At 28.1% G+C, this 20,078-nt stretch overlaps 1 protein-coding gene across 4 annotated transcripts in view; it reads left to right on the top strand.

Annotated features, from left to right (window-relative positions):
• LOC127283028 (serum response factor homolog A-like) overlaps nucleotides 1-20,078 on the top strand; it is a 139,028-nt gene that overhangs the window by 97,191 nt on the left and 21,759 nt on the right. For all 4 annotated transcript variants that reach the window (XM_051307674.1, XM_051307673.1, XM_051307675.1 and 1 more), the window contains one exon: nucleotides 19,992-20,037. In XM_051307674.1, coding sequence (XP_051163631.1) covers nucleotides 20,035-20,037 — 3 coding nt within the window. In that variant the 5' untranslated portion in view covers nucleotides 19,992-20,034. The remainder of the gene's footprint in view (nucleotides 1-19,991; nucleotides 20,038-20,078) is intronic.

Below are 20,078 nucleotides of genomic sequence, written 5' to 3'. Positions count from 1 at the left end.
CGCGCTAACCATCGACACGAAATCTCCATCCCATTGGGAAGGGTGATGGTGGTTTGGCAAAGGCGAGACGTGCGTGCCAGAAAAAAAGTTACGTTGTAAACTTCAAACTTACGTCATGCTCGAATACTCAACGCGCGCGGAAGGGTTCTCGCATATATAGGTAAAAAAAAAAAAAAATTAAAAAAAAAACCTCAACTTGTTTTATGCCGCCATTTCAATGTCATTGAAAGAAAACTTTACGCAAATAATCCCCCAACGTTCGACTTGTCACGGATAATTTTCACAGTGATAATTTTATGCACTTTTGCCGCGCGCTTATAACACTTTATTTATACTGCAGAAGAAGAAAAAAAAGTAATTTTTTTCGAAAAAAATTACAAACGATTTTTTTCTTATTTATTTATAATAATTTATTTATATATATATATATATATATATCTTCCTATATTACAAAAAGATATCGCCGCCGCCGCTGTTTCAAGAATTCTTGACCTAGGAGGGGGGAGTCCCCCCTCCTAAATTTTGAGGTTATGTTCGTTTCAAGGCTCTGAATTTAGCCGCAAGTCCCCCTCCCTCCTCTCATTTCCCCTCCTCCGTCAAAAATGATCTAAATTTTGAGGTTATGTTCGTTTCAAGACTCTGAATATAGCCGCAAGTCCCCTCCCCTCCCCCGCCAGAAATGACCTAAATTTTGAGGTTATGTTCGTTTCAAGGCTCTGAATATAGCCGCAAGTCCCCCCTCCCTCCTCTCATTTCCCCTCCTCCGCCAAAAATTGACCTAAATTTTGAGGTTATGTTTGTTTTAAGTCCCTAATAAAGCAATAAGTCCTTCCCCCTTCCCTCATCTCTCTCTGTATTTCCCGCCAAAAATAGGGGGGTTGGCGCGCCTCTAGTATATATATATTTATATTTATTTATTCCATTTAGAAATTCATTTTTAGAAATTCAAATTTAGAAAAAAGTGGGAATAAATTTCGTTAAGATTGCTCTTAATGCAACTACCCTAAATATTCGCGACTCTGCGTCGAGATGTCTGACTAACGTTGACCTTATCTACTGAAAATCTTGTTTTCTAGATTAGAAGTTTTGCAAACTATTTTTTTTTTGCCAATTTTTGAAAAATGACACAAAAATTTTAATTGTTATTAAAAAAAGACTGTATAAATATTAAATTTTATGTTTACCATAAAAATAATATAGAAAAAAAAAATTCTAATCGTTATAGTAGTTTCAATATTATTGCGGTTATGAATTACTAAAGTTAATTTTATTTAGCATTTTTTTTTACTACTTTCAGTAATTAATTAAATTTAATACGTAAATATAAATAAATACGTATATTATGTAATTAAATAAATAGGATTTATCATTTTTTTTAATTATTTAAAAAGAAAATTTTTTTTCAATTATTGATTTTTACCGAAACTTTAAATTACAAAAGAGATGGTTTTTTTTGTGAAACTTAAAAAAAACGTTTTTGCCTGATAATCAATTTTAAAGTTGTTAATTACGTGCCACTTGAAAATTTAACTTTTTTTTTTTAATTTTCCTTTTGCCCTATACGCGAATGATTAATGTCAACAACGCGGGAGGGCTATATTTTATTTCTTCATTTACGCGTTACTAGCCCGAGGCACTCATTAACTAACGATTGTGTAAAACTCTTAACGAACTTATATTTATCTCAACTAAAAAAAAATAATCTATTATTCATATATACAAATTCTTCATCAATTAAATTGAAATTCCAAAAAAAAATTCTTTTATCAAAATTAAATAAATGGAAAACGAATTTTAATTATCTAAGCTTCTGTTCGTTTTAATGATTATAACAGTATAGAGTTAAAATACCGTAATTAATACCTAAATTAGTGGTTTCATTCATCGTATTTTTTATTGACCCAATCAAAAAATTACCAATGGCGTAGTACTGGCGTAGTACTGGCGCATTACCCAACACAAATTCAATATTAATTAAATTAGTCAACTAATTAATAACTAATTAATAACTAATTAATATTTTATTATATAAAATCGAAAACACCAAGAATATTTATTCTTTATTATAATATATATATATTGCAAATTATTATTTTAAAAAAATCAAAAAATAAATATAAAAATATGTTTATTATAAAAATCAAAGTTTTGCGAAAAAAAAGTATACGTAATTTTTTGTAGGTTTATAAATTGTCGGGTAAAAATTTTTAAATTTAAGTTTTTTTTTTCAAAAGTATATAATATCTATTTTTAATTACATATATATATATATATTTGCTTCAAAATTAATTTTTGAAAAACTTTTTTTAAGAAAATAAAAGTTGTTTTTTGATTTTTAACAAGTGTTGTCAAGAAAAAAATTTGTTTAAATTTTTATTTTAAAAAAATATTAATTTCTTATAAACAAAATTTATTTATTTTTAATTTGATCGTTTAAAAATTTTGTTTGATTTATTGCATATCTGAAAACAATAAGAAAATCTTGCAAAATGTTTTGGAATAATTGGTCTCAGGAAACTTTTTGTTTAAATAATAATTTTACCCACAGAAAAGCAAAATAAAATATATTTTAATTTTGAAAAATAAAATCAAGGTGAAAAAATTTTTATAAACAAAATATTTAAACAAAAAAAATTCATCAGGTTCACTCTATAGAACTTTTTGTAAACTAGTATTAAAATCAAAAAGAAAATCTATTTGAACCAGTACTGGCTCAATATCGGCTCAGTACTGGTTTCCCAGTACTGGGACTCAGGTGAAACGATTCTACGGAAACGGAATTCCGCAAAAATTTTCACAAAATTTTTGAAAGAAGTTCTTTTGTAATTTTGTGAATTTTTTATAAGAATTACACACATAATCTCTATACAGAATTGCACTAAATTTTTGTTGAAATTACACAAAATTTTTGTTAGAATTTCACAACTGTACACTGAAAAAAATTTAGCCGAAATCCTCAACTACCTTTAATTAACTGACTTGAAAGTAGTAAAAGTACCTACTTTTTTGGTTATTTTAACTATGTGCGTGTAGTCAATTTAACTATTTTTTATGGAGTTAAGAATTAGTAGTTAATTGTACTTAACAAAAGTAGTTAAATCAATTTCAAAAATTAGAACAATTACAAAATCTCCTTGACCCAACTAAATTCTTAGTTCTTTTAACTACTTTTTAATAGTCCTTTTTAAATTCAGTTAAGGACCTATTGAACTATGCAGGGTAGTTAAAAAGTAGTCAAATCTACTAGTTTTTTTATTGAGTGTATTTTTTACTGATTTTTTTGTAATTAGATATTTATTAATCTATCATAAATTCTATATTATATCCACCAGGAACATCATCGTCGACTAGTTTTCGTTATAGTAGCAGCAGTTATTTTAAAATCACAAAAAAATTAGCAAAAAATAAAGTTGTGAAATTTTATTCAAAATTTTGTGCAATTCTGTATGGAATTCTTCTAAAAAAATTCGCAAAATTACGAAAGGAATACTTTCAAAATTTTGCGGAATTCCGTATAGAATTTTTGCGGAATTCCGTATGTAATTTCCGTCGAGTAATTTCCGTAGAATCGTTTCACCTGGGGTGGTACTGCAACAGTAGTGATACATAATGAAAATACCAGTACTGGTTCAGTACAGACTACCCAGTCTCGGCAGCCAATACTGAACCAGTATTGCGCCAGTAGTGAACTTTGGTATAATACTAAAATTTTTGGTTGGGAACGATTTTGATATTTTATTTTTCTCAATGAAAAAAGAAAAGTTGATTTTTTTTTTTGATTCTTGGGACAATTATGTTATGTCCGCCATGATGACAGACCACCTGAGAGAAGTTGGGTCACTGTCGATGCGTGTATCGTGACTAATTAGCCATAATCCTTGCCCAGTGATTGGATGCTGAGGTACATGGCGTGCTCTCGACCATGACCAAGTCCCTCCCGCGAGGAAAAGAGTGGTTGGGCCTGAGGCGGGCCCCTCTTTATTCTCAGACTTCTCTCCCTCTCTCTTTTTTTTCCTACATATATGTATATGTCAATGTAAATAGATTACTAATTACATCTAAAACAGTATATATATATATATATATATATATATATATATATATATATATATATATATATATATATATATAGTGAACAAATCGATTAAGAGGAAAAAAAAAAATTTATGGTCCATATAGGATCACTTTAATGGAACTTGTACGATTATGCATATTGATCTCCCAAATGCCCTACGGGATTGATTCAGTCGCTAATTGTCCCTAACTGTGTACTCGTTATCATTGACTTTTATTCACCGGGTTTTCGTTCTTGTTATTCTTTTTTTTTTTTTTTTTTTTTTTTTTTTTCTTTCTTATCTTCAATCTCTCTTCTTTTCCCTTGTCTCTTCTTCTATATTGCGAGATGGCTACTTCTTCATCTCTTCTTTTAATCCCTCCGCGCCGCTTGTACAGACTTTATCTCTCTTGTGCGCGTTGTGTATAGCAATGTTTTAATTAGGTTGCTAAAAAAAAGGGGGATGGGTTCGCGTGCTTTGGATTCCTCACGTGATTTATTAACGCGATTAAGACGGCGATCAATTTGCCTCCGTTTGCTTTATTGAAGATTAATAATTCCATGCTGCGGGAGATGGTAGTTTTTTTTTTTTTTTTTTTTTTCTTCCTTTTTCCCTTAACCAATTTGTCAAGATAAGGTGCTCATACGTATAGTTATAAAATTCGTGCACGGAAGCGCCTTATTCTTGTCTTGTTTTGAAAAAAAATTTGTGTTACGCGCTAAAATTATTTCCAAATTAATGCCGAAATAAAAAATTAATTTCTTTCGATGGGGCTTAAAAGACTCGTCGAGGTTTGGGTTAATTTTTTTTTTTTCATAAAATGAAAGTGTCATTTTTCTTTCTGATAAAAATTTTTAAAAATTAAAATCAATTATTAGTTTAGAGAAGAACCAATTTTTTTGAAAATTAAGTATAACAAAAATTGGTTTTGCTTTAGTTAAAGAAAAACAATTTTGGTTTTTTAATTAATGAAAAAATAATTTAGGATTTTTAAATTTTTCACACCCGATTGAAAAATAGGTTATTTTTGTTTTGCATCATAAAAGTTACTTAACCACTTTTTTTTTCTCTTGGTTACATAATCAGTTTTTCAATAATCGTATAAATTTCGCGATGTCATTGTCCTATCAGCAATTTTTTTTTTATTTTATTAATTTTTTTTTACACTTTGATGACAATAAATAGATAAAAGATAAATATCGTAAAAAATCATAGTTATATTTTCATTTTTTTTTTTTTGTAGGTTGGTAGGAAAAAATTTTATATTAAATTAAAAATATATTCTAATTAAAAAAAAAAAAAAAAAAAAAAAAAAAAACAGTATAATAATTATTTTTAATAAAATATTTTATTTGACTGCTTTATTTCTATTCTTATCGTCGTCATCGAACGTAATCGCTAATCTTGAAATTTGAAGGAGAAAATTGATTATCACGTGCTAGTACTACTTTTATTTTTTGTTCTATATAAAAACAACACAAAGTAGATCTAGATTATGATTATTCGCCAATTTAGAAACGGACATTCAATAAAAAAAAAATGTTACATCTGATCCATTTAAATAATTACGATCTTTTATCGTTTTATTTAATGACTATTGTTATTATTTATTGTTTTTGTAACTAATATAATGATAATAATAAAAATAATAATAATAAAAAAAAAAAAAAATAATAATAATAATAATAATAATAATAATAATAATAATAATAATAAAAGTCATAAAAAAAATAATAATGATAAAAATACAAATAATAAAAATATGAAAATAATAATAATAGTACCATTTAAAAAAATTTTTTTATTCAAATTTAACGCTGTTTTTGTCTGGTGCGATAAAATATTTTTATATAAATAAAACTCGACTGTCATTTTGTATATATATATATATATACATTTTTGCGCTTAATTGGTTAAGAATAGCTGATCGATCGACACCGAGTATATAACTTCGGTCTCCGATTGCTGGAAGCGCCCTAAAAGTGCACTTTCGCTCTTATGCGGATTCTCCGGCTCACATACAGTTCGTATGACTAACCTTGCTGAGTCACGCGTCACAAAACTAGAGAGAATAAAAAGTTTGAAAAAAAAAAAAAAACTAATCGTCGCAACTGTCCAACATGCTTTTTTTCGGCGAAACCGTTGACTTTTCTATTAGTCTATATATATATATATATATATATATATATATATATATATATATATATATATATATATATGTATGATGGAATTTACGTTCACACATAGACTTTGTTTAAAAAAAAAAAAAAACGGGGTCGACGCGCAAGATAACCAATGTCCTCGCTCGTATTTAATTAATTTTTCTGCATTCGCAGATCTATGCTCTCTTTCTCTCTCTTTTTTTTTTTATGAAGCCAACTTGTTCACTAATTCAAATGACTTCTATTTGCTATATGCTAATTGGTACAATTTTTTTAAATACTCACTTTCGTTTAATAATTTAATTGCTTTATTTCATTTTGAATTTAATTTTTTTTTGTATAGTGCTTTTTTTTAAGTTGAAAAAAAAATTAATTTTTTTTTTTTTTTTGAGAAGTGAAATAAAATTAATATACACTGAAAAAAAAAATTTATTTTTGATTCAAATACTTAATTACTTTAGTATCAAATAAATATTAACTTGAATCAAATAATTTTTATTTGAATTAAATAAAATTATATTTGAAATAAAAATTTCTGTATTTGAAAGAAATACCATAATTATTATTTGAGCCAAATAAATATTTGATAAAAACCAAGTAACTGAGTGTATATATTTGAATCAAAATAAAATTTTTTTTTTTCAGTGCACAGAATAGTAATTGAGAGGAGAAAAAAAAATTTATCAAGTTTCTCCGAAAGTGAATGTGAAAAAGAAATTGGTACTTTTGTGTGTCGCGGCGACATGATCAAAAACTCGTTAGCACGCTTCGCAGAAAATTAATCACGAGAGAGAGAGAGAGAAGGGGGATGAAACTCGATGACCATGACGTCAGTGACGACATAAGCCAAGTAGACAGACTTATTTATATATATATATATATATATATATTTATATACATATATGTATATATGTACAAGATCGAACTTGAATACTTTCGATTTTATCAGCAAATGGATCGAGCGGCGCCAATTGGCTGGACTTGATGTCTTTTAAGAAGAAGTTGTCTTCTATATACTCGCAGTTTCAGATTCAACGCAATGGTTTAATGCGAATTGGAACGAAACATGAGGAATTGTTTTTCCCCTTCTGTTTACGCTTTTTCTATATTTTTCGTTGCGTATATTTAGGAAATTGAGGAAATAAAAAAGAATTTTGAAACTTCGAATATGATAAATAATATATAGTTTCAAAAATTGGTTATTCTGTAAAATTTATTTCATTTTTAATTTTTTTGTCTTTCATTTTTATTTTGACTTTGATTTTCGCTTTGCTTTCATTTTCAATTTGATTTCGGCATTACGGTTGCCACGGTGAAGGTACTAGTAATTGAAGGTGCTAGTTATTGAAGGTACTAGTTATTGAAGGTATTAGTTATTGAAAGTACTAGTTATTGAAGATACTAGTAACATAAGGTACTGGAAATTTAAGGTACTGGTTGTTGAAGGGACTAGTTATTGAATGTACTAGTCATTGAAGGTAATAGTTATTGAAGGTACTAGTTATTGAAGGTACTAGTTATTGAAGGTACTAGTTATTGAAGGTACTAGTTATTAAAGGTACTAGTTATTGAAGGAACTAGTAATAAAAGGTATTAGTAATAAAAGGTACTAGTAATATAAGGAACTAATAATTGAAGGTTCTAGTTATTGAAGGTACTAGTTATTGAAGGTACTAGTTATTGAAGGTACTAGTTATTAAAGGTACTAGTTATTGAAGGTACTAGTAATAAAAGGTATTAGTAATAAAAGGTACTAGTAATATAAGGAACTAATAATTGAAGGTTCTAGTTATTGAAGGTACTAGTTATTGAAGGTACTAGTTATTGAAGGTACTAGTTATTGAAGGTACTAGTTATTGAAGGTACTAGTTATTGAAGGTACTAGTAACATAAGGTACTGGAAATTTAAGGTACTGGTTGTTGAAGGTACTAGTTATTGAAGGTATTAGTTTTTGAAGGTATTAGTTTTTGAAGGTATTTGTTATTGAAATTACAATCAATTGAAGCTACTAACAATTGAAGTTACTAGTAATTAAAGGTACTAACAATCGAAGTTATTAGTAATTGAAGGTACTAACAATTGAAGTTACTAGTAATTAAAGGTACTAACAATCGAAGTTATTAGTAATTGAAGGTACTAACAATCGAAGTTATTAGTAATTGAAGGTACTAACAACTGTAGTTACTAGTAATTGAAGGTACTAATAATTGAAGTTATCAACAATTGAAGTTTCTAATAATTGAAGTTATCAACTATTGAAGGTACTAATAATTGAAGTTATTAACTATTGAAGGTACTAACAATTGAAGTTAGTAACAGTTAGAGTTATAAATAATTGAAGTTACATAAACAATTTTAAGTATATACAATTAAAGATACTACCATAGTATCGGTTGCTAAGGAAACGGTTGCTATGGGAACTGTCAAAACGAAATAACAATTTATCAGTGAAAATTTTCGAAATGTTTTTTTTTACGAAATAAATTTCTAAAATTATATATATATATATACTCTCTATAACTATAATACTTGAAAATCTGGACTATATACACTAGACAACTTGATTTATCCCCCGTAAACGAGGTGGCATTACCCAAGAGACAAGATAATACATCTTCTCGTAGCTATTGTTTGGGCAAAGGATCACGTAGTTCCATCAAGACACCCATATCTTCTCGATTCACTTTCAGAAAATGTGTATATTTTTTTTTCTCAGTCTCAGAAATTTTATACGCCGCGTGTGTTATTACAATGGTATTATACACTATGAGGAATTTATGGGATTATAAAAATATCAAGAATAGACCGAAAAAACACACAAACGACTATTATAAATTTAGTTAAAGTATGTAATTATTTCAAATTGGATCATTCAAAAAAAAAAAAAAGAAACATTTCTATAAATGTGATATGGCAATTTCAGTATATTATTTTTTTTATGAGAAAAAAAGAGTTTGGAATAATAACCACATGAATTTAATAAGAAGTTAAAAATAATTATTAGCAAAAAAGTTTAATAACAATTTATATACGAAGAGAAATACTATATTTCGTTTCTAAAAAAGCCACTGTTATTTTTCTAAGAGAATTTTTTATTTTCACATTTTTTGTATTTATTTTTTTTTTCGCCTAATAAAAAAACATCTTTTGCGCAATTAACTATTCTTTTTTGAAATTTGCTTTTACAAATTTAGTTCTTGTTTTCTTTATAATAAGAATTGTGTCCTCTTTACAAACTGATGGAGTGAAATTATAAATTAAAAGCGAATATAAAATTCAGTCTGTCCTTTTCTAATCGTTGATATTTATTTTTTTTTTGTTTTTTTTTAATTTTTTAAATAAATAATTGAAAATTTTTAAAAATAATTTTTGTAATCGAAATATTTGTTTAATTTTTCTTGTAAACTTTTTCTTTATTGTTATGGAGTCGGATGAATAATTTTCCCTTGGCTGCAAATTATCATCTCTTTAAGATGGTGGATTTTTTTTTTTATTTTTCGAGTGTATGTGTGTGTGTGTGCGGAGGAGGTTGACATGGAGCGTGTCAGAATGAATGTGACGCCGGTTGAACGTCGCGGCTTACGAGCAAAAACCATGTCGCGTACGTCCTCTCGCGTGGCTCTTGTTCTTCTTCCACTTCTTCATGGACCTCCTTCGATTTTTTTCTTCTTCTTTTAGTGGATCCTGATCCCTGTAACACTTACTGTACAAAGTCATCGATGCAATGGATTTTTTTTTTTTTTTGTTTCAAAAATTCAAAAATCGAATTAATTAATAAATGGTCCTTGGACCACTGAAGTATAGAGATTAAAATAAATTTTAGCTACAAATATAAAAAAATTGTAATTATCTAAATAATTATCTTTTCTTTTCTATTAGATTCTTTCTCTCTCTCTTTCTTTTGCATTAACTCCCGGGATTGATGGCTTATTCACAATTCAACTATATAGCATTACGTGACACATCGTCAGATCGTGACAACTCCGTGCGCACGACCGATAACAAACTCGGTCGCGTTCTGGGAATATTCTAGGAAAAATTTATTGTACACAGAAAATTGTAAAACGAAGGGAGGAGTATGAGGAGCGATTACGAACCTTTTTTTTTTTTTTTTCTCCACATATATATACATTTTTTACAATCTTCTAACTGCATTTTTCACAGGTTTATTTTTAGAACAATGCATGAAAGAATGATTATATATACATTGAATTGTAAATCAGGAATGCGAATGGAATTTAAAAAATTTTTTGCGTTATTTGCTTACGTTCGTCATAAGTTTTTTTTTTATTTTTAAAACAAAAGACTCCAAATTTATCTATTAATATTTATTGATAATATTTAATTTTTGAAGAAAAAAAAGAATTATCTATTCATTGATTTCTGTAAAGGATCTTTAGTTGCATAATCTAAGAATATTGCAGTTGATTCACTGATTATCCATCACAGACAAAATAATGATTCAAAATTGCTATATGTTGTTACATTCTTCTTTATCAATTATGAAACAGCGTAACTTGTTGTCGTCTGCTGATTATTAAATGTAAATAAAATTTAAAAAAAAAATAGTAATTTAACAAAGTCAATTTTTTTACTATACATTGAGAAAAAAATTTTAGTGTTTGCAAAAAAATTGTTTGGTTAGGCAATTTTAGTTCTTGTAACCAAATTTTGGTTGGCTGAAACAAAGTCGTAGAGTTATCTCAACCAAACATTTGGTTAGGCCAACAAAATTATTTAGTTGAACATTTTTAAATTCCAACCAAAATTTTGGTTACGACAACAAAATAATTTGGTTAACAGAACAAAATAGTTTGGTCTAAGAAACCAAATGATCGTTTGTTGTCCTAACCAAAAACATGGTTGCTTAAATACCAACAAAATTTTTTTGTTGGCCCAACCAAATTTTGGTTGCTCTGACTAAACATTTTTCTCAGTGTAGATTTTTTCTATATACTCTAGAATTAGTAAAAATTTTAATTGATTTGAATTACACCCCCCCCCCAATTTCTTTAAACCAAAGAAATCTTTTTTCTAAGTGTTGAGAACATAATTTTGATGAAATCTTGATTTTTTCTGAATAGAATGTGATTTTATGATAAAAAATAATTTTAATTCTCTAAGATGAAAAGAAAAATTGGGATACACGCACAATCGATTGTGTATAGTAAAGAAAAAAGATTATTTTGCAAAAAAAAAAAAGAAAAAAATACGAGAAGAGGTAAAAGTCAGCGCGCACAGAAGACCTCGAGACCCACCAAGCTGCGGGAGATTAGATTTTACGACTTTGATGACAAGACTACCGATAAAGGTGTATCTTTCTCTTTTGAAGACGATTTTTTTTTCTCTCTCTCTCTCTCTCTCTCTCTGTCTCTCTCTGTCTACCATTTATATATTGGCTTTGAGGACGCGTGCTTGACCATGAGTCTAGGGTCCAAAGAATTTCAATGACAATACAAAATTACAAATGTTTGCTCTTCTCTTATATTATATATACATATAAAACACAAATCCTAAACTGCTATAAGAAAATTATTTGCATTTATTTCTTTGGTTATTATTTTTTTTATACTTAAGATTTAGAATTTTTTTTTCCATTAGAAAATTATTCACATTTTTAATTTCTCATCTTCGATTATTTTTTTCACAGATCCTTTAGGTTTAGAATTTTGTTTTTTTTACGCGCCAGTAAATGGGAAAATTTCGGTAAACTAGCAGAAAGGAAAAAGAAACAAATTTTGCAATTATGTCAAACATATTTTTTTCTCTATTCTTGTGGAATAATATATATAGAGATATATATATTTTTTTTGTGTGAGAGAGAGAAAAAGGAGCCGCGTGCACGCCCATTGAGATTTCTATATATTATATATAGTGATTTGTCGCGATTTGTTACGCTTATTTGAACCAAATTTTAGGGCAGTTTCTATTGTCCACCCGGAAGACCAGGTGACTTTTTCTTTTTTTTTGAGAATTGCAAGGCTCGTGCGCTCTCGTTCCATTATTACAAAAAGAAAAAAAGGTAGTAAATTTCATGGTTCACCACAATATATATAGAAACGAATCGTGTTACCTCTTATGTAACTAAATAACTACTGAATCCGCGTCTGAAACAAGATTTCAGTTTTCATTCTATATAAAATCCATGTGTGTAAATCAAGCTCAGTTTGTCGATTCTTTTTTTTTTTTTTGAAGCAGAAGAAGACGATTCTTATGTAGTAAAAAAGTGAAAATTTCTCTAGAATTCTTATTTCCACAAAGGTACTTTCGAATTATACAATTTTTTTCTACTAGTAAAGAAAGGTACTAGAAAATGAAATTACTAGTTATTGAAGTTACTAGTAACATAAGGTACTAGTTATTGAAGGTACTAGTTATTGAAGGTACTAGAAAATGAAATTACTAGTTATTGAAGTTACTAGTAACATAAGGTACTAGTTATTGAAGGTACTAGTTATTGAAGGTACTAGTTATTGAAGGTACTAGTTATTGAAGGTACTAGTTATTGAAGGTACTAGTTATTGAAGGTACTAGTTATTGAAGGTACTAGTTATTGAAGGTACTAGTTATTGAAGGTACTAGTTATTGAAGGTACTAGTAATAAAATGAATTAGTAATAAAAGGTACTAGTAATATAAGGAACTAATAATTGAAGGTTCTATTTATTGAAGGTGCTAGTTATTGAAGGTGCTAGTTATTGAAGGTACTAGTTATTGAAGGTACTAGTTATTGAAGGCACTAGTTATTGAAGGTACTAGTTATTGAAGGTACTAGTTATTGAAGGTACTAGTTATTGAAGGTACTAGTTATTGAAGGTACTAGTTATTGAAGGTACTAGTTATTGAAGGTACTAGTTATTGAAGGTACTAGTAATAAAATGAATTAGTAATAAAAGGTACTAGTAATATAAGGAACTAATAATTGAAGGTTCTATTTATTGAAGGTGCTAGTTATTGAAGGTGCTAGTTATTGAAGGTACTAGTTATTGAAGGTACTAGTTATTGAAGGCACTAGTTATTGAAGGTACTAGTTATTGAAGGTACTAGTTATTGAAGGTACTAGTTATTGAAGGTACTAGTTATTGAAGGTACTAGTTATTGAAGGTACTAGTTATTGAAGGTACTAGTTATTGAAGGTACTAGTAATAAAATGAATTAGTAATAAAAGGTACTAGTAATATAAGGAACTAATAATTGAAGGTTCTATTTATTGAAGGTGCTAGTTATTGAAGGTGCTAGTTATTGAAGGTACTAGTTATTGAAGGTACTAGTTATTGAAGGCACTAGTTATTGAAGGTACTAGTTATTGAAGGTACTAGTTATTGAAGGTACTAGTTATTGAAGGTAGTAGTTATTGAAGGTAGTAGTTATTGAAGGTACTAGTTATTAAAGGTACTAGTAATATAAGGAACTAATAATTGAAGCTACTAGTTATTGAAGGTGCTAGTTATTGAAGGTACTAGTTATTGAAGATAATAGTTATTGAAGGTACTAGTAATTTAAGGTGCTGGTTGTTGAAGGTTCTAGTTGTTGAAGGTACTAGTTATTGAAGACAATATTTATTGAAGATACTAGTTATTGAAGGTACTAGTTATTGAAGGTACTAGTTATTGAAGGTACTAGTTATTGAAGGTACTAGTTATTGAAGGTACTAGTTATTGAAGGTACTAGTTATTGAAGGTACTAGTTATTGAAGGTACTAGTTATTGAAGGCACTAGTTATTGAAGGTACTAGTTATTGAAGGTACTAGTTATTGAAGGTACTAGTTATTGAAGGTACTAGTAATAAAATGAATTAGTAATAAAAGGTACTAGTAATATAAGGAACTAATAATTGAAGGTTCTATTTATTGAAGGTTCTATTTATTGAAGGTGCTAGTTATTGAAGGTGCTAGTTATTGAAGGTACTAGTTATTGAAGGTACTAGTTATTGAAGGCACTAGTTATTGAAGGTACTAGTTATTGAAGGTACTAGTAATAAAATGAATTAGTAATAAAAGGTACTAGTAATATAAGGAACTAATAATTGAAGGTTCTATTTATTGAAGGTTCTATTTATTGAAGGTGCTAGTTATTGAAAGTGCTAGTTATTGAAGGTACTAGTTATTGAAGGTACTAGTTATTGAAGGCACTAGTTATTGAAGGTACTAGTTATTGAAGGTACTAGTTATTGAAGGTACTAGTTATTGAAGGTAGTAGTTATTGAAGGTAGTAGTTATTGAAGGTACTAGTTATTAAAGGTACTAGTAATATAAGGAACTAATAATTGAAGCTACTAGTTATTGAAGGTGCTAGTTATTGAAGGTACTAGTTATTGAAGATAATAGTTATTGAAGGTACTAGTAATTTAAGGTGCTGGTTGTTGAAGGTTCTAGTTGTTGAAGGTACTAGTTATTGAAGACAATATTTATTGAAGATACTAGTTATTGAAGGTACTAGTTATTGAAGGTACTAGTTATTGAAGGTACTAGTTATTGAAGGTACTAGTTATTGAAGGTACTAGTAACATATGGTACTAGTAATTTAAGGAACTAACAATTGAAGCTAATAGTAATTGAAGATTCTAATAAGTGAAATTAATAATAGTTGGAGTTATAAATAATTGAAATTACAGAAACAATTGAAAGTAGTTACAATTAAAGATACTACCAATTGAAATAACACAAACAATTGACATTCATCAAACCTAGCACCAATTGTTATGAAAAAAAAAAAAATTAATCCAATAAATTCAATTTCACACTTTCATTTATAACCCCTTTTTTCCACAACTAAATATTTCTTGCCCAATTTCCATATAAATCATCACCTCTCTAAATAACGAAAATGCTCTCGTATTATTAAACGTCAACACATGAGAGCGTCATAAAAATTGTTTTTTCACCCTTTTCTCTCTCTCTCTCTCTCTCTCTCTCTCTCTCTCTCTCTCTCTCTCTCTTTCTCACTCTCTTTGGTATCCATTTCGAATTGATAATCCCCCATTGATCAGAGACTATTTTACCAATTGAAACTCGAAGCTGATGTTTCTTTTAATTGAATCGTGTGTCTGTCTCGTGGATTCGAGAGGGGTTCTCACTCGAGTGCCCACTTTGCATATATAGAATTGGTGATGACGAAGGGACGAGAACGCGGAATTTTCTGTCGATATATATACATATATATATATATATATATATATATTGCGCTTTATCCTAGGTCATGTGTGTGCGGTCGGTCAGTTTGAGAGTCATATATATGTTTGAAGCGTTCATTTTTTTTGTCATATGATGGAGCCGGGACCTATTCAAGTGTTGGTAGTTTTTCACGCGACCGGCGACACAAATCCCCACTGAAATTCCCCTTTAGATGAGTCCCCACGTGCCCAAGGGTGTTAGGCCGGAATATCTTCCGAGAGGAGGCACATTCAATGTGTGCCGGTTCATCTCGCGCGGTGACCAGGGGATTATAGTGTTATTTTTTTTTTTTTTTTTGGACCAAGTGTTGTTGTCATTCATTCATTTTTCACTAAAAAGATTTTTTTTTGTGTGTGTTTAGAAAAAAAAAAAAAAAGTTTCATTAGCTTCTTTAAGCTTCTTTTCATAGTGTCCCATATTTTTTTGTTGTCACTATCCAAAAAAGAGAGAGAAGCTATAAATACTGTACAAACGCCGATATTATCCGATATTCGTGATTCTTTTTTTTCGTTATAATCTGCTATCGAAGTGACCGAGTTGTCAAGTGGAGAAGACAATTTTTTTTTTATATATCTAAAATTTTTATTTTTGTAAATTGAAAAAAAATGTTTGTATTTAGAAAAAAGTCGAGGAAGTTGATATAGTTTTTTTTTTTTTTTAATTTTATAAGCGATAATGTAGTTGTGAATTTAGTCATCGTTTTTTTTTTCGTCTTTTTTTCGGACAGTAGAAGATCGACAGTCGCATAATTAGAGCCGGCTGGAAATAGTTTGCTTAATTAATTATCCTCGGCTAGATATTTGTCTTCTCTCTTTCGCGATAATTGGAACGACTTATAAGTTGAACTGGGATGACGCACAAACGCCGGTCATACGCATAGTTATGACTATAATTATCTGGTAAGTCTTGAAAGAATCAAAAAAAAGAATTATTCTCACATCTTTGGAATTTTTATTATATTATAACGATCGGAAATTCCTGACGTTTCAAATGCACGCTTAATACCAACGTCACTCATATCGTATATAGCCTCATTTCATGAAATAAGGAAATTGTTATTTTCTTATATACTTCCGATTTAAAAATAATTTTCAAATTCTTTTATTATCAACATTCTTCTATTGCATGCATTTTAATTTTTTTTCGAGATTATTACTATGCAGTGATAACAAAATTTGATTAAAAAATTTCGTTATTAAATAAATATTAATTTGAACCAAATAATTTTTATTTGATTTATAAAAAAATTTATTTATGACGTTTTAAAACAAGAAATATAGAATTTAAATGTACGGAAAAGAAATTTGTCAATAAAATTCCTTTTATGTAAAAAAAAAATTTTTTTTTTACTTCCATAATTATGTGACTGTTATTTAATCACGAATTACAAACTGCAAGGTAATTATTTTCAAATCACACGTTGCCGTATGTCAAAGCATGAATTAAGCATGTTGATAAATTATTTTCAACATATTCGCAATTTATGTACTTATATATTCATGTGGTTTTAATATCCAATATTTCTGTCGATGGAAATAACATTTGAAAATAAATTCAAATAAATAGTTGATATATATTTGTGAGGGTGGATTTACAAGATATTTCCGGTTTTTATTTTTCTTTACAATTTATGTAGTGTAGATTTTTTTTTTTTGTTTTGAAAAGTAAATTAATTAATTTAAATTTACTTATACAAGTAGTCAACGTAACAAGTCATATTTGAATGGAAATGGTATATATGTGTTTTATTTGAAATGAAGGAAAATTATTAAGAGAAACACGACTGGTTTTATATACATGAGCTCGTCAACATATTACTAACACACAAAGTAGGAAATGTGAGCGCGAGGTAAATATATAAATACCGACACATTATAAATGATCGTTAAGATCTTGAAAGTTATTTTCACACATATATGTGGCACAATTTTTAAGATATTGTCAACTTTATTGAAATATTCTTCGAATTGATAAATTTTTGTTACGTTCATTTTTTTTATCTCGATTTTACAGATATTTGATATCTGAATTTTTTAAATTACTTTAAAATACTAATTGTATTTACTAGATACTAATTGTAACTAATTGTAACTAATTGTAACTAATTGTAACTAATTGTATTTACTAGATACTAATTGTAACTAATTGTAACTAATTGTAACTAATTGTATTTACTAGATACTAATTGTAACTAATTGTAACTAATTGTAACTAATTGTATTTACTGGATACTAATTGTAACTAATTGTAACTAATTGTAACTAATTGTATTTACTAGATACTAATTGTAACTAATTGTAACTAATTGTATTCACTAGTTAGTAATTGTAACTAATTGTATTTACTAGTTAGTAATTGTAACTAATTGTATTTACTAGTTAGTAATTGTTACTAATTGTATTTACTAGTTAGTAATTGTAACTAATTGTATTTACTAGTTAGTAATTGTTACTAATTGTATTTACTAGTTACTAATTATTACTAATTGTATTTACTACTTACTACTTGTAATTAATTGTTAATTAATTAAAATTGTTAATTTTAAACAATTTTTCTCTTAAACTGAAGATTATAATTATTTTCAAATACGAAATATAAATTTAGAAAAATTCGCAGGCGTGAAGAATCGAACCCCGGTCCTTGTTATCATAAATCCAGTAGGGAAGCCACTTAGCCATCTCACCTGCCTTTGAAAAATACTTTCGTTTCGGGAAATAAACTGTATAAGAAAATAATAGATATTGTAAAATAGAGTTTAAAAATATTTCCTCTATACGGAAAAATTAAATTAATAAATAATTTTCAACTAATTTTTGTGAGAATAGGAAATTATTTCTTTGGAAATAAATTTTTAATTGCCCTTTAAAAAAAAAAAAATTTTTTTTTTTAAAAATCCAGTTTCCTGATTAGCAAAAGCTGAGTGCCATTGCACTTGGAGTACAAGTGTCGCGGCGTTGGTGCAATTAAACCTCGAAACCTGAGTCGAGTTACGCGCTCGGTGCGCGCATTATATGATTTGATGCATGTCGCATGCAGTGTACATATGATAAATGAGTTAGGTACATTTGTCGCGCAAATTGTTTTTCAGCAAAAACATGAACTGACCATCGCAAAAGAATTTTGCCACTTAAATCTTAGGTTTATATTTTCTTTTTTTTCCTCATATATAATCTTGACATTCTTTCGATAATATGATACTCGACCTAAATTGCGACTTTGACTAATAGTTTATTTTATATATATACATAAATGAATATAAACGCTCATTATCGATTGCGAATATTTATATAATTGCACTCGAAAATACAATGTTAATTCTTTTTTTTTTTAATTATATTTTTTTCTGAGAAGTATTCAGTTAATTATTTTTGTTTCCCTGTGCAGAAATTCGCTAAACTGGCCCTGACCTGGTTGAAACAGGGAATCCGACCGGGGCCTAAGTAGGTCCTGATCGGGCCCCGGTTTCAAAATTTCTACACGGGTTATTAGTGCTATAAAAACTGAGTTATTAATTTTGTTTTTTTATCGTTATAAAAATATATAAATAATATAATAAATAAATTACTTTAAAACGAGGCTTGTTAAAAAAAAAGAAAGTGATCTCCTTAGATAAAAAAAAAAAATGAAATGAAGTTCCTTATTATAAATGTTTGTTTCTTGGTGGTTTAGGTTCTCGCTTATATGTAACACAAGATGCATTTTACATTTCGTAACACACATTTTCAATCTCCACTCGCGCGCAGTGGCTAACCTAACCGCACACACAGCTTGTTTGCAACTGGATTATTATTTACCATTCGTAATATGTCACCGTAATCTTGATTTCCAAGGAGCTCTGTGTTCATATTTAATTGGATCTGGCAACGTCTTAAACAATTCGCTGGTTAATAAGAACAATTGGCATTGTTCTCAAATCTTTTTCTATTATTATTATTTTTATTATTTTTATTATTATTATTATTATTATTATTATTATTATTATTATTTATCTTGAGGGTAATTTTTATGTATAAATTTTTTATAGCAATTTTTGTATCTTTTGGTATAAATTTTTTTTTCTTTTGCTTTCTTATATTCTTTCTCTTTTAATATATATATATACTTCTCTTTGGCACGTGCCGGACAGGTTCACCTGGCTAAGATACCAGATATCTTCTCTGTGCACGAGATCTCGATACCTATCTTTGAACTCTTATTCTTACCTTTTTTTTCATTTTTCTTTTTTCCTTCTCACATTTATTTTCGTTGTTGAATGAAGAGAAAAGAGATTGCAGACTGGTGATTTCGACGCCTGACGACGCTTCGGCATTTTGGAATATGATTATTATAATAATAATTATTATTATTTTATTTCTATTTTCACGAATTTACAAAAACAAATTAAAAAAAATTTATTTTTAACGTATTATAACTATTATAATAATAATATATAATAATAATAAAATTAATAACTATGTTTACTGTTATTATTGTTATTATTAAAAATCGAAACATTTCAAATTATAATTATATAATTATATTTTTTTTTAATTTCATATTTAAAATTTTGTTTTTCATCCTTGACACGGTAGAAAATAATAAAAATTTGCTTTCTGTTACAGGTTACCACAGCTTACCGTCTTAGCGAAGATTTTGTGCCTCCTGATGGTAAGTGAGTTTCTGATTCTTAAATTCAAAAAAAAATCGTT

The sequence above is a fragment of the Leptopilina boulardi genome, unplaced genomic scaffold, assembly GCF_019393585.1.
Source record: "Leptopilina boulardi isolate dan_hultmark-lab unplaced genomic scaffold, ZJU_Lbou_2.1 LbouV2_305, whole genome shotgun sequence".
Lineage (NCBI taxonomy): Eukaryota > Metazoa > Arthropoda > Insecta > Hymenoptera > Figitidae > Leptopilina > Leptopilina boulardi.
The sequence above is the reverse complement of the archived record's forward strand: the minus strand, read 5'-3'. Positions and strand labels throughout refer to the sequence as shown.